This window comes from Topomyia yanbarensis, chromosome 1 (genome assembly GCF_030247195.1).
Source record: "Topomyia yanbarensis strain Yona2022 chromosome 1, ASM3024719v1, whole genome shotgun sequence".
In the NCBI taxonomy this organism is placed as follows: Eukaryota; Metazoa; Arthropoda; class Insecta; order Diptera; family Culicidae; genus Topomyia; species Topomyia yanbarensis.
Window position 1 is genome coordinate 172,196,931 of NC_080670.1, and position 25,596 is coordinate 172,222,526.

Consider the following 25,596-nt stretch of genomic DNA (forward strand, 5'->3'; position numbering starts at 1 on the left):
AAGAACCTTAGACTCGGGTTTCTGGTCTCTGGGCTCTGGACTCTGAACTCTGGGCTCTGAACTCTGCGCTCTGGACTCTGAACTCTGCACTCGGAACTCTGGATTCTGGACTTTGAGCTCTGTCTTCAGAACTCTGGGTTCTGATCGCTGCTTTATGGACTATTCTCGACACTGAACTCTGGATTCTGGACTCCAGACTCGCCTCAGTATTTTGGGTTAAGGACTCGCGATTCTGGATTCTGGTCTCTCTCCTCGGGACTCTGGAATCTGGAGTCTGGGTTCTCTAGTCGGGATGCTGGGTTCTGGTCTGTGGGCTATGGACCCTGAATAAAAATACACTAAAAAAAGTTCAGCTTGGATAAGGAAAAGTTTTTTAACAAATAACTACATTTTTGTAGGGTTTGTCATTTTTAGACTTTATATAGCCATTTGAGAAAAATTGGTAAAAAAAGTTCAACCCTTTTCAAAAGACAGTCTAAATCAGTGATTCTCAACCTGGGGTCCGCGGACCCCTAGGGGGCCGCGAAGTCATTGCTGGGGGTCCGCGAAGAAAAATATATTTTCCGAGTGCAGATTGGAATATCAAGTCTTGTTTCCTAACAAACTGAAAATAACATATTGATAACATACAAAATCGATGTTTATCCGTGGGGGTACGCTGCAACCCAGGGCAATGTCTAAGGGGTCTGTGGTACGAAAAGGTTGGGAACCGCTGGTCTAGATCATTTTTGGAAAACCAAAGTATGCAAAGTGGCTTTTTGTGACAAAGTCTTCATGTACAGAAAGTTTCATTAAAATCTGAGAGGGTGCTGCCAACTTTAAATACAATTTAGCGCAAAAATCGTCAATAAGGTATTGACATTTTGCAGTGAAACTGACACATGAATTGCTGCTCGCTCATTTGTTTGGACTGGTTTAGGTTCATTGGTACAACTTTAGTTTTACAGAGATACGACAGAAGAGATAACAATAAATTAAATCGTTGGATTGGATACTCATAGTTTGCTAAACTTCAGCATTTAACATAAAAACACTCGAAGAAATAAAGACACACATTCAAAGTGTTTTTATTATTATTTTTAGTAAATATTTAAAAGACACATGGCTCCATTAAACTTGCTTCATGCCAAATAAACAAGTACAATATAAGAAATGTTAATTTTCGTTCGAAAGTTGTCCTACTGGAGCTGTAAAGCTAGGATCTTGGAAATACTCCCCGTCAGAATCACTCACTACAATTGCAGACGGGATGGGAAATGTCACCCACTAAAACACTGCTTAAGGCCAATTGCAGCGGTTTGTAATTCTGAATGTGATATTCAGTGAACGGCTCAGCTTTGCGTGGGCATAGGGACTTCACGATCGCGTGTATCGTCGCGAAGGGCTCGAGCGTTGTGCGTTAACGTGTTCGATCGTGCAGACGGTTATAAGCCGCGTGTGCTAGCGTATATGTAATTTCGCATGTATAAATCCGTTTTTATAACCGTGTGTCCGTTCGCATATTCGCGTGTGTTCTTGGATGATCGCGCTCGGACCGGGAATCTGATACATAATTTTCGGTGTAAGATTCAGGTGATAGAAGAGAGTGAGTTAATTTATATCGCTAGAGTTCCCGGTCATGCCACCATGGAACGTGTTGTCTAGTGAATATGAGCGGTATTTTTTGATTCAGTTGAACAACTGAAGGCTGCTAGGGCCGAGAGTAGGCACATCCGCACATAATTGATCCATGATCGCGCAAAAACACGCGTTTGTAGGTTCACATTTGAGACTGTGTTTGTAAATTTATAAGTGCTAAAACGTTCACTTAGTCATGGAGGTGTTACCATGTTAGTAATATCGCTTTGGAGCATTTGTATGATATTGTGTTTGTCGCGTGTGCTAGCGTGTATGTAACTTTCAGTGCATAAATTCGATTTTATAATCGTGCCGTTAATTTTCACAGTACGGTTAAAATCAGTGGAGCGAATTTTTATTTTCAAATGCCAACTTTTAGTTCAATCTACTGCAACCAAGCAATCAATAACCTTCAAGTTGATGTGATTTTCATGACTAAACCGAGCGCCTTCATTTCAAATTGATGCTTTTTCATCCACTAACCAATACCGTCATTTGCCGGTGGCCAATTTTGATTAAATGTTGACCTGTTTAGCATTTTCATGCATCCGCGAATAGTGTGAAGTATATTCTGGGTAGTTTTGCTTAAAAACCTTTTGCTTAAAGTACCCCATTAGTGAGATATGCACAGGGTCAATGAAATTGAAAATGAATGGAAAATGATTGATAAATACTGCAACGATCAACAGCCGTTCGAACATAGTAGGACATGATTTGAGATTTGTTCCTCCTTCAAGTTCAAACTAAAATTAGCAGCTCTGGTTCAGATACGAGAAGAGAGTTTCTCCTTATCACTAGATTTCCCGGTCATGTGGCCATGCAACGTGTTGTCTAGTGAATATGAGCGTCATTTTTTTGATTGGTTCAACTACAAGCATGAGGCTGGGCTGCAAGAACCGAGGGTAGAAACTTCCGGTCGTGATCGATTCATGATCGCGTGAGCGGTGGATTAATTTTTGGGATTGCGTTTGCTAATTTAAAGGTGCTAAAACGTTAACTTAGTTACCGGGATGTTTTGATGTTGGCGAGATCGCGGGGGTAACCATGTGTAGATTAGTGCAACTGCATGTTCGCGTTTGTGACCAGCTTTGTGTTATCGCGAAGGTCACAAGCGCTTGTATGTTTTGAATGAGAGAGATTGTGAGTGTATAAGAGAGAATATGCAATTGATTATGTCAGTGGGTGTTATTATGAATCTTATTTAAAATATAGTAATAAAAGGAAAAATAAAATTGCGAATATAGAATGAAAAAGGTGCAAAGAAATTAAGTAAAAGCGTATAAATTGGCCGATATTTTTGGTATACATGAGTAGTGAAAAAGCAAACTACTAGAAGTACAGCAAATACAGACTAATGAAGTAGAAGAAAAGCACGCGTGTAACATGCAATTAAACTACTTGAACTCGTCTTAATGCCAGTAAATGATATTGATTTACCATTAATGACCATTGAGTTCTGTTAGAATTTTGGATTGGATTATTCACGTGAGTCGGTGCACTAATCGTAACTTTATTAAATCAATTCGTTCTTTCCGAATGAGTCGAATCAAATGCACGAATTGAGCATTGGATATAGGTGACCAACGAATCCTAGGAAGCATTACTCATTATTCTATCATATACGCCAGTTCTGCATCCATTCCCTGATCCAGCTGTCCCAAAGACTAAGACGAACACATACACAGATACATATGGGTCATTCCACGCGATATGATCAAAAAAGATGCAAACCTGAAATCGACCTTCACGGATTTGAACCAAATTTTGAAGAATAGTTCATCTAGGGCCAATGTATAAAAAAAAACAAATTTTTGTGTCAATTGAACCCCTCACGGGCGATGAGCGCACCTCCCGTTTTGACAAATTACCAAACCCTTCTTTGAGTGTATCTCCGGTTCTGTTTACTCTACAATCAAACCGCAAGATGGCTTTTGAAGAAAATTGTTCAAGGAGTCTAGAAAAAATATCAACTTTTGGCAGCAGCGCTGCCAACTATGCGATTTCTTCAGTTAAATATTAAATGTAAATTTTTCTCTTAATACATATATTTTAATTTTGAAAATTCTAATGCCATCGTGTTCCTCAGAATTTTTTACATAAAAAACACTTATATTCTCTATATAATTTGAGCGCGTCCTGAGATACAGCGTCTTGAAGGCAAAAGTCGCATTTTCTCATATAAAAATCCAATTTTTTGCCCAAAATTGAGAAAATCTTCAAGCGGTCATAAAAATCGTCCCTGATCTGCTAGAAGCAAACTAAAAATGTAGTTTTTCATCACTTCTCGTCTACTTCACGATAAATTATATGTGAACTTAAAATACTCAACTTGGTTTTTTTTATTGTGCGCTTGTGATTATGCGACTTCAAAACAAAGTATCTCAGGATGAGGGTATAAGTGTTTTTATGTAAAAATGTTTGATTATAAGTGTTTTTATGTAAAAATGTCTGAGGAACACGATGGCATTAGGATTTTCAAAATTAAAATGTATATATTCAGAGAAAAATTAACTTTTAATATTTAACTATAAAATTCGCATAATTGGCAGCACTGCAAAAACCATCTTGCGGTTTGATTTTAGAGTGAAAGGAACCGGAGATATGATCAAAAGAAAATCAAAGGTTTTGGCAGATTGTCAAAACGGGGGGTGCTCCCATGGCCCGAGGGGTGGTTCAATTGACACAAAAATTGGGTTTTTATATATTGACCCTAGATGAACAATTCCTTTAAAATTGGTTTAAATCCGTGAAGGTCGATTATACGTGCCTTGATCACTTCGCGTGGAATGACCCATATACGATTAGCACATAACAATTCTACACTAGTACCAAAAACTACACAAACACTAATTGGCTTCTATTTTGACATTTCTTCAATTAATTAGCTTCTGTACGATGACGAAGTCGACCGATAAATCGACACAAAATGACCTCCACTGCACTATTAGGCTGTGGAATGATATTTGCAAACACGGCCCACAGCAAAAGCCAATCCACGTCGACCCGCCAGTCTGCCTAGCCAGCACACACAGGCAAACAAAAACTACCTTTTTAAAATTGTTTCAAAATATGGGTGGAATTTTTAAAACCTTTTGAAATTGCCGGTTGGATTTCCAAAGCATTCGATATTTCTGAACATCGGTGCGCTTTTACTCCTGTCGCTACGTCATTAGTGCGCTGCACAGCTGAATGTAATTTAAACTGAAATCCTTTGTAGGTACATAACTAGTTAGCAAAATCTGGCCGAATTTCGTCAGTCGTCGTTGAGTCAATTGTTCACTATTCTGTTCAACGAGTGAGGCACAAATTTGCCACGCTTCGGATAGGTTTGTAATTCTATCGCGGTTCGATGAAATTGTCATCTCTCCTAGAATTATAAGCATTGATACGCACAATATAGAAATAAACAAACTCGTTTTCCCCTGCTTTATTAACTGGTAGCATTTCTGTAGGACTATTGTTTGCCGACGAACTTTTGTTTTCTCCATTTTATTTTCCTCGCCATCAGAGCTGGCTTTTTGCAAAACGATGGCATCAGACTGTTCGTGGCTCCATTCTGCCGTATTCATTGTTTCAGTAATGACTGAGCCAGGTACATTCATAATTAAAACTTCACGGGGATGCTTTTTCAACAAACAGAGCATTTCATCAGATTCTAGGGAATTGGTTTATGACCAACCAGAATACTATTATCTCGTCCTCAACGTCTAGGAGTCTGTTTTATTTCGACTAAAATGTATTTATTCCATTAAACTTCTAAGTCATGCTATTTAGATTATTCTCGTTTCAATTATCCCATTAACGTTAAATGTAATTGTAAGACATGCATGCATCAATATACAATATCGTCGAGTGATCCTGTTCCAATTAATATTTTGAGTGACATGTATAATACCTACACTTTTTACTGGATGATACTCATCGTTAAACTTGATTCTTCTGATTGGCTCTACAACCCGATACGAATGAAATAACAAAATTATCTATGCATATTTCGCAGCAAATTGTGTTACAAATTCAGTCTCGTTAGCAGTTAAACTAACCGAAAATATAACAAGCATCGACGGTAGATAAACTACACTGATAACATTCGCTATATTGAATCTGTTGATTTCACACATGATTTTTGGCAATGTGTAGCAACACATAAAAACTATCTGTCACACATATGAAAACTATCGAAATGAAATTCATGTGACCTACACCAAAAATATAAAAGTTTGCCACAAAGAATTTTGTTTTATAGCAGATTTCACATCAAATGTATGTGTTTGATTGATAAAATTCATATTTTAGAACATTTTTGTGCACATGCATATCATGTGTGTGGAATACATAAAATATAAGTTTAGATTTGTAGCAGTGTAGTTGTGATGGTTTTTTGTTAAGATCTTCTGATCGGGAACAGCTTCGAAATGCCGCAGGGAAGTACTTTAGAATCTCTGTTGTTCAGGATAATCATCGACGCCTTGCAGTCTTCGGAAATATAATCCATTTAGTTGATAGTTGAAAGATCAACAATAAATGTCGTTAAATATTTTGAGCACCGTCTAACCGGTGTCTGCTGTGCTTGTACTGCAGGTCTTCCGATGTCGTTATTTATGTAGCATAATTACTAGTTTCTTCACTAAGAAATATAAAAGCACACTTTCAACTGTACAAATTAAACGCTCTGATTCTTTCAAGTAAAAATTTCTTCATAGGTACATATCTACTGTACCTGATAATTTGGAATCTCTATCAAATTATGTAGACTGGAGAAAGTATCATCATGAACAACACAATCTTTTATGTTACACACCAAAAAGAAGCTGTGTCGAAATATGGCAAAACATAATTTGCACTGGTCCGGTTCTTATTCTTAGCACTGAATCAACCTAATACATCGTGATCCTCCAGCTGCGAATAGGCTCCTTATTTTTGCATCTCCTACTGAGAGAATCGTTAACAGGCGCCGTTGTCCGGTTGACCTATAAAAGAGGGATGGACTGAAGACGTGCTTATATATGTAGGTTCAACTGGCTGTATATTTGTCACCACTCAGTGTCTTCTGAGCGTGTAAATTGACGTTCTTGTCTCGTTTCTAAGGCAAATTTCCGCTCGATTGCTTTATCCGAATGGTGCCTATTCCGTTTAGTACATGTCCTAAATTGTTGATTGGTAGTATTACGCATCATCGACACTATTGTGTTATAATAAGCACTGCATGATATATAGCTGAAACGAAGACCATCTGTCATAAACAACTATAATATTTCCGCAATTTTTTGTCGTCTCAAAGCAGGATGGTTATCACAAAGTTCACTGAATTGTTTGCTGCCTTGCCACACATTATAAATAACATTCCAACAATATAATTTTTGATTAGAATTGCAATTTGGTGTGTGTCACTGTAACGAATGTCAATTATAAAAGACCGTATATTTATAAAAAATAAGGAGATTTTGCGCAAAGTTTGAGAACGGTGGAAAATTACAGCAATTCCACCAAACGAGCAGCATTTCGTTCTCATCTTGAAAGTACAAAGGGCGAACATGGATTTATTGCAACGCAATCAATTTACTATTAAATCTAGCCATTAATGGTCCTTGTTTTGATAAAAAAAATCCCTTCACTTTCCATACGTAGATATAATGTCAATAGATTTTTAAACCTTTTGACTGCCCATATTCGCATATCTGTCCCATTTTCTATGGGATTTCCTATCATTATGGGACTGATTTGCGATCATAGGTAGTTTAGTACTCTTGAGTCGGTTTAATTGAAGACGTTTCGTATTTTTTTTTTCAAAGCACAATGATATTCAGATTTTCCATGCGAGCAAACATTTTTTTTCACATCGTTACAATTTGTTCACTTTTATCCTGGTCAAAATGACCCGCACAAGCATAATGTGATATAAACAGAAGACTTAAAAGAGAATCTATGCAAAATGTGGTGAATTTCTGTCCAGTAAGAAAAAAGTTACAGCCTGTTCTAAGTTATGCAATAATTTCATGTTCATTCCAGTCTAATCCGTATTTTCTGGAATGAATCAAATTTCATTTATTTTAGGCATTTTAACAAAACTAGTAACGAAAAATCGTCATCAAATTGTCACATTTTGTAATAATTTAGTTGTTTTATTCTGATCGGGATGCCTTGATATTCGTTGATTGAGTAATATGCATCAAAATGATGCTTCCAGAGAAAAACAAAGGAAATAGCAATCAATGCGATACAATGAACCGGATAAACACGGACATTAAATGGTAGATTGATACAATCCTTTTCGCCTCTTTTTTGCAATTAAATATATGTATCCATCAGCGATATTAGATTCAATTCAATTTTGCAAACTTATTCCGTTTTTGACATGTCACTCAATCACGTCATTTGACGTTCGAAAGAGCAGCGAACGATTCGTATACTTTTTTGCGAAGCGTTCTTCCCTTGTTACCCAACCATTTTTGTTGGGTGCATTGTTGATCCATGTTTTCGCTCCCAACGTATCTCATATCCCTAACAAAAAATATTATACACGAACTTTAACCTATATAGTAGGGTGACCATACGTCCTGATTTCCCAGGACATGTCCTGGTTTTGCATTCACTGTCCTGTTGTCCTGGGAAGTCGAGGAAAATGCTTGATTTGTCCTGGTTTTTCTCCTGGAAGCTTAATATATTTCTATTTATTCAGTCTTCGATTTTCACTATGCTTCAGATCGCAGTTACGACCGACCGCCACCATAACTGCAACGTATACTCATCCTCCATCGGAATGCGACAAACAAAACTTAATACAGACGAATCTCCCCATTGTACCTTCCGATGGTTTTTTTTAATCTCCCAAGAGTGGCTCGTCAATATCGATGAAACAATGGTTACCAGCGCTTCTTCTCGGCTCAAATCGCCTTTGTATCCGGGACCCGAAGAATTCCCTTTGGTACCTCTGAAAAGACACATCGGCGTTTTGGTGCTTCTGCTTCTACTTGTGTTCACTTGCTGGTGGCTTTTTTTCGTCTTACTGGAAATCCATTCCATAAAAAGAAAAATATCAACTATCGTGAAAAAATTTCATTGAGGGCTCTCTCGAGCTGGGGATCATGGAATTATTACAGGGTCGATACCAGTACCTATTTAGTCGCTCTGCTTGTTAACAGTGCAATGAATCAATCGAACGTTTCTACCTAAAGTCTGCTATCTATATGTTCCGTGCCAGTATTATAAACAAGCAAAGCAATCGAATAATAAAATTCGTCCCAAGCCAGTGTGAACAATAAAGCACCGTTACTTTCATCGGTGCGATATCGATCGTTCATTTTAAGATGTATGAAAAGCAAATTTGCAATTGCAGTTCAGACTAACGGAAGTCGTCGTTATACAAGCCCACCACACTCTCGTTACTGATATGATTGATATGCGTCTGCACGATCTACATCTGGGTACTATTAACAAATTTATTACAACCATCATGTCGGAATACGTAAGATTTAAGTTTGAAACCAGGAAAAAAAATTTCTAGGTATTTCCAACGGTGTTTCTTTCGTGAAAATGCGAACCTATTCCGTCATATCTGAACTTTCAATTCTAAACAAAACGCGTGACCAAATCTTAAAACACGCTCTGCACGTATGAAGGGCAGACCCCTACGTGCACTACGTTATTACACAAGAAGACACACTACGAGAAACCATGTACACAAACCTCTAACGAAGCAATATCAACTGCAAGCATACCCATCACACAGGCCTTCATCAACATCAACTAAATCACAAACCACTGAAGTTGCAGCTCAGGCACCAACGAATACTGCAACAACAGAACCTACGCACAGCGTGTCCGATCATTGTGATGCGCCTACTACTTCCCAATCAACTGCTAGCACCACCGATAATAAAGTAAATAACAAAGAACACGGATACGCAATCGTGACCCGTAGGCCCCACAAACAACTCAAACCAGGTAATCGTGAAAGCCCATAGAACATTAACAGCGAGGATAGCATGAACGAAAACGATAAACCGAGAGAAACCGGACGAAGTGATCCACAAGCAACAAGAGGCAATGAAATAAATCGATCTTCAATAAGAAATAAGATCTTTACGCAAAGTAACAAAGCGCGTACACAAGATCCGATGGATACACAATAAAATCCGATTTTTTTTGTTTCGATTATAGAGGTTTTAACCTTAAGGTCATTCACCTCTTCGGGTTAGAAAAATCTCTTATGAAAATTTCTAACCCTATGTGCGGGGTCGGGGCTCGAACCCAGGTGCACTGCGTACAAGGCAATCGATTTACCAACTACGCTACGCCTACCCCCAATTCGATTTATTTATTTTTATTTACACATTGATAATATTAAAAGATCCACGGCTCAGGTAATGCATTGTGGTGTGGCAATGTGGATTGAGAGGTAGCGGGGGGAAGCAGTACTCTTTCGACTGTCCTGGTTTTTTACTCGTCTGATATGGTCACCCTATATATAGTCCAACGATTCCACATATTGTTTGGATGATACCCTGAACAGGTCGTTAGGCTCTTGAATCAAAAGATGTTTATTAGGGATCCCTGTTGCTTTTTTATTACAGAATATGCCAAATTATAGGGCAAAGTATGCAATTATGAACACTGTAGAAATTTTTGACAATTCAATATAAATTTAATGATACCAAAGATTTAAAAAGCTTTTTAGAGATATTGCTATTATGAAATATGCTCACTATCAGATATTCGGCTAAAACAATTTTGATTTGAGAGTACGCTAGTGGCTATTCATTGCTATTGTAGATAATAACGACCAAAACCTAAAATCTGGAAATTATTCATGGTCGACTTGATGTGCTGGTAATTGAAAACTTGATTTGTATAGTGAATAAATCTGAATTTGTGTGTATAAACAATCAGGATTCCGGTACATTTTTTTTAATTGGTTGGCGTAGCTGTATCATTTGTAATATGGGATACGATTGTGCGATATCTTTGATACAGAACTTCTATCCAACGTTGTCCTATCCCTATGTCCACGTGGTGTTAGCTATGGTACGACTAACCCTAATGAAGATCGGATAACCAACTTCGTTGGGATCTTTGGTCATTTGCTGATAAGAAAATGAACAAAGATCTAAATCGAAGAGCGTGCGTTCTTTATATTAGGAGCAGCTCTAGACAGCGACTGCCCCGGAACGGGCGACTGAAGAAGAAATTCGGTGCCTCGTTAACTAGATGGCCCATTACGAGTGTAGGCTTAGTTAGACCGAATAAACAACCCCATAACCCCAAAAGTGATAATCGGCAACAAAACGCAGCAATATTTAACATTGGGCTTTTTTATGTTGTAACGACATTTAATTAGCATGGGACTTAAAGGGGTCAAATATTTGCAATATTAAGTTCCAAAGTACTCAAGGAAGAGCAAGAAGTTGAATGAAGAGTGAGACGCGTGGAATAGGGTCATATAAGCAAGCTTAGAGTTTCCCAGCGACTTAACCTTTTGTCTTCTACGTGCAGGAGTCAGGATACTTTGGCATTAAATGCGAATCACCTGAGTCTGCGGTATGTCCGGACAAGCGTAAAGTCACTTAGTGCTGTTGGATGCTGAAATTATGTTGAGTCAAATTGACATAGTTCGATAAAGGTAGATGGATAGATTTTATATACGAATAAAAAGCAGAATTCCATCACAATTATATAATCATATGTTAAATCGTTTTTGTTACCGCAAGAAAACAAAATTGTTTGGTCAACAAACGTCTCACTCTCCCTTGCCTTTCCATTCTTACCTATGCCGCTCGTTCGTCTTTTCTATTGATTTATTTGATGTCTATGAAAAGTACTCAGCTGTAATACGTATACGAAATGAAGATGTGTTCAGGAGATAATTCCACCAGATCAGAACTGTCTTCTCGCGTGGGCACCATTGGCTTCGAGATATGGGGGCCGCACTTAGAAAAGAAGGTTGTATTTAAATAATTTTTTCTGCAGGATCTACGAATATCAATTTTTAATACAGTTTTAGATAATCAAAAACTTTCAAACATTCTCGTTCGATAGTCATGGAAGGAATTTTTCTTGTTTGAGATGGAATTGATTCGTCGGTACGACAAAACGCTGCATATTTGATCTCTCCAAATATAAAAAATGCCGTCTGGAATAGGAATAAATAATTGAATTTTCATAATAGCTAATAATCCAGCCAGGTCGTAGCTCCAAATGTATTGATGTACAGTTCTGTGTTTGTGATACAGACAAAAATAACCTAGCTCAAAACAACCGATGGATTACTGTAGCTTGTCGACAAATTTAATTGTCCGGTAAGCCACACCCTTATTCGATTCGTGACTAACAAGGCGACTGCAATTCAGATCTTTCAAGGGCATCTGATAGGATAGAAATATGAGCAAGATAAATATGTCAAAAAATCAAACGGTAGACGCATTTTAGCAACGATTAGAATATTGGTGTATCTTGCGCAACGAAATAATTTTATAGCATTAAGCCGTCGTTTTTGTTAGAGATGTGTATGTACCAAACATTCGTTGGCTGAAACGAAAATACCCCTTCTCATCGGCTTAGGGTGCTACCAGCATAGCATTTCATCTTGACTGATACGTGCGCGGTTGCCCGGAAAAAAATGTGCCAGAGTGTCGCTTTCGTTAAATTGTTTTGAAGTCGAGTCTTTCGAAATATATACAAATTTCCAAGCAATAGAAATATACTTGTTGGTAATGGAAAAAAATATTTTAAGACATTTTTTTTAGAAACTTACATTCTAAAGGGTGTTACGATCAAAAACAACAATATGTGTAAATTGGTCAACCTTTTTACTAAATTCTTCCTTTTAAGTGGATGCAAATTTCCGGGCTTTTCGTCTGACTCCCTCCATCAAGTTCTGCACAGCCTCCTTGGTCACTTTTCTCGGTTCGTTTTTGCGTAATGGCCGGATGCCAAAACCGGCCAAATCAGATGTATTGCATAAGGAAAGGTAACAGACGTGTTTCCAGGTACTTCTGCACATAAATTTACAGGTCGATGGTCCCAGTTGTCATGCAAATCTCGCTCTTTAAGCCGCAGAAACAGATGGCCTGCCACACGATACATTTCTTTGCAAAATTCGACAACTTAATTATGTTTAAAGTCTGTCTTGACATAGGTTTTGTCATCCTGCACCACGTAATCAGCTCGTAGTTTAGCTTGGTGCGCGGTTGTAACTAGACAATACTCTCAGCTTGCTTGCAACAACTCGAAAGGAGAGGTTGGGGTTCCGCTTGAAACAACTGACCACGTCATTTTTTTTTTGCGGCCTCCGGCTTTCGATCTTCTACGAGCCTGTTCTCCTGGCCGAATACTTTCATTACGTAGTTCGGATTCTCGCGATGCACTAGCGATGCACTAGCAATGCACTCGCTCTATTGCTTTGCAACCAATTTCATAACTGAAGAGCAAAAGTCACAATCAAACAGTAGGCATGATGCTACACATATATCTGTAAAATGAAGGGCGTGCAGGTTTTTTCAATGCACGATGAAAAAAGGCGCCAAGTTGAAGTTGACCAATTCTTGATCGTAACACCGTAGCTTTAGAAAGGGCTGAAAAAGTCAGAAAAAGTAATGATAGTAATAAATAGAGTCTGCTTCATATATGATAAGGAACAAAGTTATTGAAATCATCAATATAACAGGAATTAATTCAGTCCGCTCAGTCGTCCGAACATTGACGGGCGTCCGGAAGTCTCTACCCACGGTCTTTGCAGCCTAGCCTCAAACCAATCAAAAAAATAACGCTCATGTTTACTAGACAACACGTCCTATGGCGATATGCACGCGAACACCAGTGATAAGAGGAATCTCACTCTTCTAGAATTCTGAACGTTAACATACAAACGCTTAACACCTTCGCGATCATCCACACGCACCAAAGCCCGTGGTCTCGCAAATATCAAAACACCCCGATGGTTAAGTGAATGTTTTAGCTTTAATAAATTTATATCCGCGATCTCAAGCGGGAACCTACAAACGCCCATGTTCGCGCTATCATGAACCAGTCACGTCTGGAGATCTCTACCGTCGAGCCTAGCAGCAATAAAAAATTACGTTAATTGTCACTAGACAACATATTCCATGGTGACTTGACCAGAAACTCTAACGATATGGAAGACTCGCTGTATTACTCTCTTTTCGCATCTGAACTGTACACCGAAAATAAAGTATTAGATCACGGTCCGCGCGCGATCATTCAAGAATACACGCGAATATGCGACTGGCTAAAATGTATGCACGCAAAGTTACATACATGTTAGCACACGTGACAGATTCGTCAACATTCAAACGCTCGAGCCCTTCGCGATCATCTACGAACACCTGTGCCCGTGATCTCAAAAACAGTATAATGCCCCGATGACTAAATTAACATTTTTTAAACTTAGAAATTTACAAACGCGTTCTCAAAAGTGAACCTACAAATATCTATGTTCGCGCGATCATGAATCGATTACGTCCGAACGTACCTGCTCTCGGCCCTAGTAGCCCAGGTCCATGCCTCCAGTCGTACCAAAAAAATACGCTTATTTCCACTAGACATCACGTTCCATGGTGACATGACCGGGAAGTCTAGTTATATGATTGAACTCAGACTCTTATAGCTTCTGAACTGTACACCGAAATTTAAGTATCTGATTCACGGACCGCGCTATCATCCAAGAACACACGCGAATATCCGAATGGACACACGGTTATAAAATCGAATGTATACACACTAGCACACACGACATACAAACGCCCACGTGATCGAACACATTAACATACAAACGCTCGTACCCTTCGCGATAATACACGTGATCGTGAAGTTCCTACGCCCGCACTTATCTGAACCGTACGATGAATATCACATTCTGAATCGATGCCCGCTGCAATTGGCCTTAAGCAGTGTTCTAGTGGATGACATTTCCCGTCTCGCCTGCATTTTGAGTGAGTGATTCAGACGGGGAGCCCTTCCGAGACCCTAGCTCTACAGACCCAGTAGGACAACTTTCGGAAAAAATGGTGCTTGTTTAGCGAACATTCGATAAGTGCTGTCGTTTAAATGTGGTAGTGGTCCAGTAGTGTTTCCATCAGTTTCGGAAGTGTTGATGTCAAACTTTTAGGTCTATAGCCCTTTGGTAGTATCAAGAATTTTTTCAGTCAATTTTTTCCCAACTTGGTATTATTATTACATACTTCTTTACTTGTTTTCGGAATAAATATTATTCTATTTTTTTCAATTTTAAAGGTTGGTTGCCAAGAATAAGACTGGATCTCAGGCTGTTTAATAGATCCGGAAGAATTTTCTACTGATTTTCGAAGAAGACTTCAAAACAACAGGACAAGAGAATGATCAAAAACTTACGGACCCTACAACTATTGAGAAACTGACATTTAAAATATGCCCATTAGATCGGCAACGTTTTTGAGCTTTTCTCGGAACACTCCTAAATTAACTGGTAATTACCTCTTCAACCCATATGCCAAATATGAGGTTTTTCCGATAGGTCTAGTTCACTCACATGAGTTTATATGTTACTATGGTGAAATATATGGAAAATCGAAAATAAAAAATCAAAATTCAATAAAAACTCTCACGGTAACTCCGCATACATCAAAACTTAAGGCAGTGTAGCTATTTTAATAACGAACAACTTTGTTGAAAGTTGCATAATGATTGGAGGTTACCGGTTATTTAATTTCGAAGATCAAGAGAATTTTTCAAAATGTCCTATTGTAAGCATGTTCGAGAAAGATATAACATTGTATTCGAATATCTTTTTACCACAAAGTCGGATCAATTTGCAGTCTTCGGCAATGTCGATCCTTTCATCTTTACCTGAGGATTTTATGATACAAGGATTTTTTGCTGAATTTGTTGTTCCCATTGCCGATATTTCATATATTTTTACACACAAATTGAGTAAATCAGAAGTATCCGAACAAGTTTGTATTTGGAATGGTGATTCTGAAGCCAATTACCATTCGATTGAGTGGTGTTACGAAAAAAGTTAATTTTTGTACCGGTCTAATGCACATGCTTATTGAAAGCGTTTCCCACAACCCAATTCGTGGTACTTATAGGACAGTCTCTGAGCCGGGGCCTTCCGTTAAGTAAGTACCACATCAATACTTCCTTTCTAATATTTCAAGTTAAAGATGGTCGTGCCCAGCAATGGTTCGCTTGGACTGGGACAATTATGATTCCTAAACTTTGTTCCTCAAGAAGTCTGTGTCGGAATGAGTCATCAGTCCGCAATCGAACGAAGTGCGACAGCGCTGTAGTGAATAGAAGTGAAAGAAAGATTACACCCATGTTGGAATGAGTGTAGCACCGATTACACCAGTGTATTTTTGCCTTTAAATTCGCTGTGGAATTGATTTGATTTTCACCAAATCGAGGAAAACAGATCGAAATGGTGAATTAAGTGCAAGTATTTTCCGTAGAGGTTTGTGCATTGGGTCGGAGTCCCAAGGGTTGCAGGTTCGGATCCTGCATCTGGGAGTATTCTTTCACATGATTGTTTTCGCTTAACTGACCCTTTCGATCTATTTACCTCATTGGATACCACCAAAAAGTCTTAAAAAAGATATTGGAACTTACGTCAGAAACCAAAAAAATAACCATTTGTTTAATAAAATATTGTTGAATGATTTATTATAATGACCTTTTGAGCGTATATATTTAATGTTACTTTCGGTCTAAACGATTCTGTATTTCAGCATTCCGGTATTTATGTAATGCTATCAAAAACAAGGGAACTACCGAATCGATGTTTCAAAGCCCACTGCTAGTGCAATAAACCCACTAGTGGCACAGTTTTGTTATCTAATATCAAAACAAATAATAGATTTCAAAATGAATGCATAAAAAATTGAGCCCACCTCGGAACAAACAACACGCGATTTTCTAAAGTTCAATTACCCTTAATAGGCAGTCGTTCGCTGGGGTTCAATTGCGTCTGAAATTGACACCAGAAGGAAAACAATGAAAACCGCAGACTTTTCAAGTCCATCCGTTCGTCGCATAATCCACCCCTAGGGAAAAGCCATCGTTACGTGAGCTGTGTGTAGATTGCATGCGCTGAGTATATTTTTTTTGTTAGCCGCTTATGACTGACTGTTTAGGGTAACTGTTCCTTAAATTAATCCTAATCTCTTTTGATCCATTCTTCCCATTTTATTGCATAGGATAGAGCAGCGTCTGCAGTCTTTATTCAGAGGTTTGGTTCAAATTTAATGTTATAAAAAGAACGTCTTATTTGAAAATTCTAAAATTCTAGAATTTGAATTTTTACTCGTTAGTTTTGTTATTGTACTGCTTTTTAGGAACTAACAATAATTTTTTCATACTTATTTTGCACGGTAATCAGTGTGTCCTCTAGCTAACAAGATTTAAAGAAGTACAATCACCCTACTTTGCAGTGGACGAGTTCTTTGCCATCGCCATAATTAACTGTACCTGAGGGACTGCACCGGTAAATACACACAAAATCAAAATTTGTTAGTATGTATTTAGTGTAACGTATGAATACATGGGGCTTCTGCAGTCTTCGGTTCTTCCCCCAAACCAAGGGTTGTGGCTAGCGCAGTCTAGCTAATAGTTGAGATATTTCAGCACCCTCGTTGGACGTGAGCTAGACTTGCATAAATTCAAGTATTTCAAAGTATCTTTCGATCAGTTAGGATTTTTTATTTAATTTGTATTGCATCTGTTAGGTATCTGGCTATGCCGTTTTACCTTTAATCAAAAACAAAGTGTTTTGCCCTCATCCGACGTTTCGGTTCGTTTGGGACCTTTTCCAGGGATTCGATAATTGTTTTGTTGTCAGATTTGTTATATACAGTTTCGATTGTCATATGGTTTTCAGGATGATTTATTTCGATCCTGCTAATAACATTTCGGAAAAAAACGCTCGCCTATTTTACACTAAATTCGATTTACTCATCAGTTTTCAACTAGCTACTAGCTTGCGCAAAAGGCAATTCTGAAAATACATATTTCGTTATTATATTTGACGAGTAGGTCCCATTAGCAAACCTCTCTCGCTTAGAACAGAAATTGGGAAACATAAATAATGTATTAAAATTTCAAAAGACTTCACCAGTTTTGACGGATCAATACATCCCAGCATACAATAAAGTTCAATTTTATACCAAATCGTCTTACTATACTGCAACAACTTTATATTATTGGTATTGCTTAGATCTACTCACCCATGATATTCGATCCAGAGCCGGTCATTCCATCGGCCTGCTTCTGTGAACCACTTTCGAAGTACTTGCTGGTAAGGTTATTGCTACTATTGCTTCCACTGCTATTGCCACCACTACTGTCCGGATGAGCCCGATGGAAGGTTGTGCCACCGTCAGGATCATCAGCAGCGGCAGCCACACGAAGTCCCGCTCCGGCTGAAGTGTCGTGCTGTTGCTGCTGATGAACACCCCGTCGATCGTCATCGATATCGTTGAACACGATCATTTCGTTAGTCTTGTAATTGCAGTAGATTCCGCTTGCATGGCTGGGTTTCTCGGTGAGACTAGCTTTTATCGCATTTATTCTACTATTGTGCATCTCGTTCTGATAGTTGAAATACTTCAGTCGGTCCTCGACGTCACTTTCATCTTCTAGGGGAGATTGCAGAACTTGCGTGTAGGACGGTTTTAGCGCTGAACGTTTCGTGGTCGAAGAAGATGTTATAGGTGCCGAGTAGGGTAGCGTACTGCTTGGTGACAAATCCCAGTGGTAGCGGGATGAACTACTCGGCGTGCCGGGATCTTGCTTCGGAAGATTGTAGTAGTGTGATTGACGTCCACCGTAGTAGCTGTGGCGTTGATAACTGCCCTTCCGTGGATCGTCCTCTCCATCTTCGTCGTCCGACGGAAGAAACTGACTACTGCAGCTGCCAGTATTGGCATTGTTCTCCGTTGGGGACGTTGATAATGGCGGAGGTTGATTGTTGTAGTAGAAATTGTATTTGTCAACAGAGCCGGTGTGTCTACTTGAGATGCGGCTATTGCCTTCATAGTGATTGTTGTTCATTCGAGAGCTTATGTCCGATTTTCCACTTAGTAGATCATATCCCACTCCCGCCGTATTATTGCTAGAAGAAGTCCGGAACGAGTTGGACTCCATTCCGTGCGATTTTGTGTTGTATGCGTAAGACGATGATGTTAGCGAAGTAGGCGTGGTTAGCGAGGACGATGTGCTTGTGATATCTGACTTACTGTTGTTCGTTATTGTGCTCATACTAGTATTTGTGTTATTGTTAAGAGCACTGGCGGTACTAGCAGAATTCATTTGATAGTGCTCAGCGCTCCTGGGTTTGCATTTCGGGAAAAGAATCGAAATTTTTTGTTCACTTAGATTCAATGCCGATACCGATGTGGAGTCACTGGCGCCACTGGAAGTGCCGTTGGTGCTTGTGTTGGCGTTCAGTGGTATGGATATGATACTATTGCTGCTCTGCTCGACGGAAGCTTGTGCTGTAGCCGTAGCTGCTGATGATGAGGATGATGACGATGATTTCTTGTCTAGCGTGATGGTTGAACTGACCATTTTATTGTGCAAAGGAAGGGATGAAAGAGAAATCACTTCTCCGGATATTGAATTCGGATTTTTCTTCGCAATTCCGTCGACTGTGCAAAGTTAGCTGAAAATAATCACGCGCTTGTTAAAAACTAGAAGGTAAGTTTAGTGTAGGGATATACGGAGGCGAATGGTATTGCGGGAGCGCCCTGTCCTAATGGCTGGACATTGTCGCGCTACTGTAAAATAAAAGAATATTTTGAAGACGAAAAAATTACTATGACATTTAAGTAGAGTGGTCATGCCAATTGCATGGCTAGTGACATGATCCAAATGACACTGAGATCCTGGTTAGGGCTCGAATACATGACGATCTGTTAAAAAAGCCTTTCGAAAGACTTATCCTCTCCTACTTGACTATGCAATTCAAAACTCACGAGACTATTGTTGAACAAACCACGCTATGCACCCATGAAAGGCGTCAGCGAATGCGCTCGACGTGACAGGTAAGATAGAGGTAAATGATCCTCAGAAGGAGTAAATGAGCAGCCAAATGATTCCCCGTCGCAAAAGAATGGTCAACGCGCAATAGAAAGTTGCATGCAAGAGACCCATCGGACAATTAATAATATTTGAATGGCTGGCGTCCAAAAGGGGCTAACCCACATTTTTTCGAAATCGTCATTTTTGCATTTTTTGATAATTCTATGTAATCCACGTGTACTGCCATTTAAGTAATTTGAAAAAAATTAGATTTTTTGCTCTTAGAAGACATAGTTGACCATGGAGGCTCCAGTACTAACTGGCGTCCTTATACATTATAAACCTAGTTTGGTTATTGCAACACTGCATAACTCTCTGATAACATTTTCGTTTTTGACTGTGCACTACACCGCTGTAGTCGGTGCTACCCTTATTCAAGCTTCGGTGTAATCTTCAGCAAATTTTTTTCCGAGTCCCAGCTATCAAATGACACTCTTACTGAGATATCAGTAAATGCAAAAAAACAGCTTAGATTCAACAGAAAAAATATGTGTGTACGGTTCTTGTTTTGTGTTTTAAAGATTGAGCTCTATCGATGCATGCAATAAAATAATAACTATTCTTTATTTGACGGCTCATTTGAAATTCATCAAATAAGTTGGTGGTGTTTAGTTTGCCAACGAAGGTTTAACGAACAAGTGATATTTTGTTTAACACTATCGGCTTTACTTGACAACAGTTTCAGTCACAGGGTTTAGCAATTTTGACTGTTCATCCAGCAAAACGGGTCAGGGGAACATTGCAAGATGACGTCGTTTGAGAAAAAGTGCTCGAAAAAATGACAGTTCAGCGAGCTTGTTTATATGGTATAAGAAATTAAAAACAAGTCGCATCAAGTTTCTCGTACTGGGAGAAATAAACAATTTTCTAAGTCCAAGTAAACAAGCTCGCTGAACTGTCAGAAAAATGAGGTTAAGCAGTTTCATGCAATATTATATGTAGGTCGATTCAATAGAGTACTTCACAATCTGCAATTGTATTAGTGTGGTTAACGATTTGTTTTCCTCCACCTGTCATAGGTGGTGGAAAATAAATCAAAAATAACTTTTCGGTCGGATTATTTTCACGATGGGTCCTGATCAACCGGTATTGTAGGTTTCGGGAATAAATTTAACAGCGACATAGAATATTTCAACACCATTATGAATACTTTAGGCGAGCTATTTCAAACGATTAAATTGGTTGAAAGTTGGAGGAAAACAAACCCTCCAAGTAGCGTGTGGGAAATGATTTGCGTAGAACTCTAAATATACTTTATCTAATAGGTGTGGGTGAACGTTCTATTTGAATGTATTAGTAATCGACTAAATCGAAGAAAGTATATGGGAATCAAAATTTATTACGCCATACATTTACAGCAATCAAGCGAGTGGGTAATAGCATCTAAAGAACAATGCATGAAAATGTATAACCTCACTTTTTTGACGGTTGAGAGAGGTTGTTTACTTGGACTTGGACTTGGAAAATATTTGATTCCATCCAGTACAAGAAACTTGGTTTGAATTGCTTTAAATTCTAACACCATTTTTCGACCATTTTAACTCAGATGACGTCAGCTTGCTAATTTCATATAGAATCCAGGGGAACCGGGGGCAAGTCCGACACCGTGGGTAAGCCCGACACCCCAGGATTTTTCCCAGATATTAAATCATACAATAATAACAGGATATCATTAGTACGATTATTTTGAGCATTTCGAAACACATAGATGCCATATAGATTCATCCAACGTCACAAAATAAACAAAACATGTTATTTTTAGTTGAAACATTTTATGGTTTTAACAGCACAAAAACTTTGAAAATCACCAGTATTTTTGTCGCACATTCTAATCTACTCTCCATATCATTATTTATCTGCGTTGAGGATAAGTTTGAGTATTCCAACACTGTTTATTGGGCATTAAACAAAAATGGTGCACTGTTGGGGTAAGACCGACAGTTTTAGGAGGGGTAAGATCGACATGCTGTTTAGATGGTTGTGTACATTTTTGATTCGATGCGAACGACTGGGACTTGTTTATGGTATTCAATTACGCTATTATAACATGATGTTAATATTTGAAATACACGGAAGCTCTGGTATTTGCGTTTATTCCTTGTCAGTATTGTCTCAAGCCGACCAAAACATTAAAAATCAAATTGAGCGCGATTCATAGTTTTATTATAATACGAAAGGAACTAGGATAATCTAATATTAGATTAAAGGGTGAACACCAAATTATTGCGACACATTCAACAGGCCATAACTTTTTTACCATTGGGTAAAAATCAACCAAATTTTGCACACTTTCTCATTGATGTGTATTGTTTACATGCTGTCAAACTCGAAGTCGTGTTTTTCGATTCAACGAAAATGGAGGTGAACCAACGCGAGTCGAGAGAACAAATTCTTTCCAAACACCTGGAATTTCCTGACCTGTCGTACCGGCAGTTGGGAAAAATGTTGAACATTCACCATTCAACCGTTTCCAGAGTGTTGAAGCGGTTCCAGGAGCCGTTGACGTTGGACCACGGCAAAAGAGCTGGAAGAAAACCGGGACTGGACAGCAAAAAGACGGAAGGAAAGGTGAAGCGGATGATTAAAGCAAATCCCAACGTCTCGAGCCGTGATTTGGCTAAAAAGATCGGCATGTCGCAGAGCTACGTCCAGAATGCAAAGAAGAGAGCTGGACTACATACATACAAGGTACAGAACTTCCCAAACCGCGATGAGCGGCAACAATCGACGGCTAAAACTCGGCCACGGAAGCTCTACGAGAAGATGCTGACAAAATATGGCTGCTATGTGATGGACGACGAAACGTATATAAAAGCCGATTTTAAGCAAATTCCGGGGATGAAGTTTTTCACCGACAAGAGCAAGTTCTATGTGGACGACAAATTTAAGAAGAAGAAAATGTCGAAGTTCGCCTCCAAATATCTCATTTGGCAGATCATCTGCTCTTGCGGACTGAGGAGTGAGCCTTTCGTGACAAAGGGCACAGTAAATGGCGAGATCTACAAATCTGGGTGCCTCGAGAAGCGCCTTTTGCCGTTCTTGCAGCAGCACGACGAAGCTCTGCTATTTTGGCCAGATTTTGCATCATGATACTATTCTAAAAGTGTCCTGGAGTGGTATCAGGCCAATTCTGTCCATTTTGTTCCAAAGGACATGAATCCGCCAAACTGTCCGGAGCTGCGCCCGGTGGAGCAGTACTGGGAAATGATGAAGCGGGAACTTCGGAAGAGCAAGAAGACAGTCAAAGACGAGAAGGGCATGTTAAGAAAATGGAAAAAAAACTGTGAAACTGGTACCGGATGACACTGTAAAGACTTTGATGGAGGGCATCAAGCAAAAATGCGTTCAACTTTACACTCAAGGCTCCATCGATTAACTTTTCTTTTGATTTTTGAAGTAAATATATGTATAAAACTACCCTAAAATTTTGGTTTGATTTTAAACATTATAAGAAAATTGGCATGACATTTTCGTGTTCGCCCTTTAGTAACTTGATTATTTTTTTTCAAATTCCTTATGAGAGAGACTTCTATTGATGTCCATGCGTGATGGACATTGAATGAGAATTATCGAAAGTCATCATTATTGATTAAATCATTTCAGTTTTTTTAGATTGATGGGACTGGTCGCTGGAATGTATTTTCCATCGTGACAAACACCTTGAAGAAAAGTTTGAAAAGATATATTCTTCCATTTATCAGACAGTTCATGACATTTAAAATTTGTCAACTTGGAAACCTAGAAAAGATCCTATAGACATGTTTGTTACAGTTAAAACACATGTTGTGGAATTTGACCATTCGGAAAAAAATCAATAGACTTTCTTTTTTGGTATGCGATAAGTGCCCCCGAACAAAATTAGTTCACTTCGTGACGATTTAAATCAGTGCATAAAGTGGAAAAAAGCACAAAAGCATGTGTGAATCACATTCAAGCATATGCATGCATATTGCACCAAAAAAGTATAACTCCGCATGAAAAGGTGATGTTATTGTGAAGTTACATATATACAGTTTTTCCAGGACGACTCGAAGGGGGCTCCCCAACAGAGACCACACAACACATTTGCCTCCCGTATATCCTACACTGCACATTTGCCGACAGTTTCCGTCCAATTTTCACACGACACCGTACTGTTTTCGATGCCGTTTTTCCTTGGACTTTGGAGCCACATTATATGCGAAAAACTTTGGTAGTTGTATTAGTTACACTGTTCGAAATCCACCATTACACCTTTCATCATTTTCACCAGACGGACCCTTTATTGGGGGTTTTGATTTGCTTTCGTATCACTTTTAATCTTATTGATATCTGTCATTTAATCTCTAATCACTAGGGACTACGGAATTATTCATCGAATCACTTCACCAGATATCCGTCTAGCTCAAATGGCCATAGACTGCTTCTGTTGCACAGCTTTGGGGCTCCGTTCACTATAACGACACTATGTTTCACAATTTTCCCAGTTCAGGCAAGTTCTTTAGCGAGAACCACTATTAACAATCCAATCTGTAAGATGAACGATTAAGTACACACGTTAACCGATCGAGAAAAAAACGCTAGGAATCAGGATACGGAATTGAAAAATCGATATTTGAACTTTTTATTAAGCATGCAGCAAGTCTCTGCTACTACTGCTGCTGCTGCTGATCTCACTTGTTCTCTTTCTGGCGCACAACTGGTTCAACAAATACGGTACCGAATCGTGCCAGACCAACATCCAGTGCCGTGCCAGCCTGCGAATATGTTGCCTACCCTGTTCACCCCTGTCTCCCTGATGGTTTCCACCATACAGTGTCCTGGCTTCGTTCGAATATGCTAACCAACCCCCTCAAGTATTTATGCTGCACGGAGGAAGTCCTTTAGCGAGCGCGGGAGAGACAGAAAGAGAGAACGAGCGAGTATAGATTGGTGAGAGTTGGTTTTCGAGGGGTCGTACTATTTTCCCGCCAACGATTGTTGTCGGGGTGGTGAGTGGTGAATCGTTGGGAAAGGCAGACAAAATAATTTTTTCGGGTACTGAATGATGATTTTTTTTTAAAAAAGCTACGAATTATTTTTAATTAGGGTAATGAGCCTATTTCGCTCTGTTTCGATTATCGTTCTACCCACTTGAAGCTGTTGGTTAGAGAAGCGACTGCCATCTTTGTTTAATGCATTGGCTCAAATAGTAGAGCGATAATTGGGGCGCTGGATTCGAGTTTTTGTTGCACTAAAACAGAGGAATCTCTTTTCTATTAAATTTATTTTTAAGAACGAAGAAAAGATGCGTATTCGATCGATTATATGCGGTGTAAATTATGAAATAGTGCGGTACCAACCCTAATAGAGTCGAAATCAGAGTTAAAAATATTCGAAGCTCTCTTTTGACGACTGAAAATGAACTTGATGCGACTCGCGGTGAATAGAAAAAAATATTCATTCAAATATCCATGTTATTCATTCAGTTGAATATCATACAACATATTCATTTCACTAATTATCTAGGAAAAGGGTTTCAAATGCCGGTAAATCCTATGAAACACCAATAATCATTGCTTACATTGTGCCAGGGCCTACTTTGATGCGTTTGATTCGTTGCTGCACGGTCGCTTCGTGTAATAATCGGAGACGAATGAAAATCTGCATGGTTGAATGGGCGGTTTGTTCGTTTGACGTTTTCAGCTGCGTCACTGAATATTTAAAATGAATGCGGCTGAATATGGTCAATTTTCATTCAATGAATTTGAATATTTTTAACTCTGGTCGAAATAGGCACATTACCCTATTTCGTTTCCGTTTAACAAAAACCACATTTTTTTCAACGAATGCCACATGTTGCAGAGTATTTTCATCAAAATAAGCGCGTTTTTGGTCACGGCGGATTTATTTGCATTGTTCAAAGCTCTGCACATGTGTCAAGTTTTT

The 25,596-nt window shown here is 38.9% G+C and overlaps 1 protein-coding gene across 10 annotated transcripts in view; it reads right to left on the reverse strand.

The window, feature by feature from the left end:
* Nucleotides 1-25,596, reverse strand: part of LOC131681552 (uncharacterized) — an 81,723-nt gene that overhangs the window by 48,709 nt on the left and 7,418 nt on the right. For 3 of the 10 annotated variants that reach the window (XM_058962393.1, XM_058962417.1, XM_058962408.1), the window contains exons 2-3: nt 23,899-24,198; nt 17,835-19,270 (exon numbers count right to left, since the gene is read on the reverse strand). In XM_058962393.1, coding sequence (XP_058818376.1) covers nt 17,835-19,176 — 1,342 coding nt within the window. In that variant the 5' untranslated portion in view covers nt 19,177-19,270; nt 23,899-24,198. Of the gene's footprint in view, nt 1-17,834; nt 19,271-23,823; nt 24,845-25,596 lie in introns of those variants that run through there. The other 7 variants (XM_058962446.1, XM_058962454.1, XM_058962465.1 and 4 more) reach the window with 5 other exon arrangements.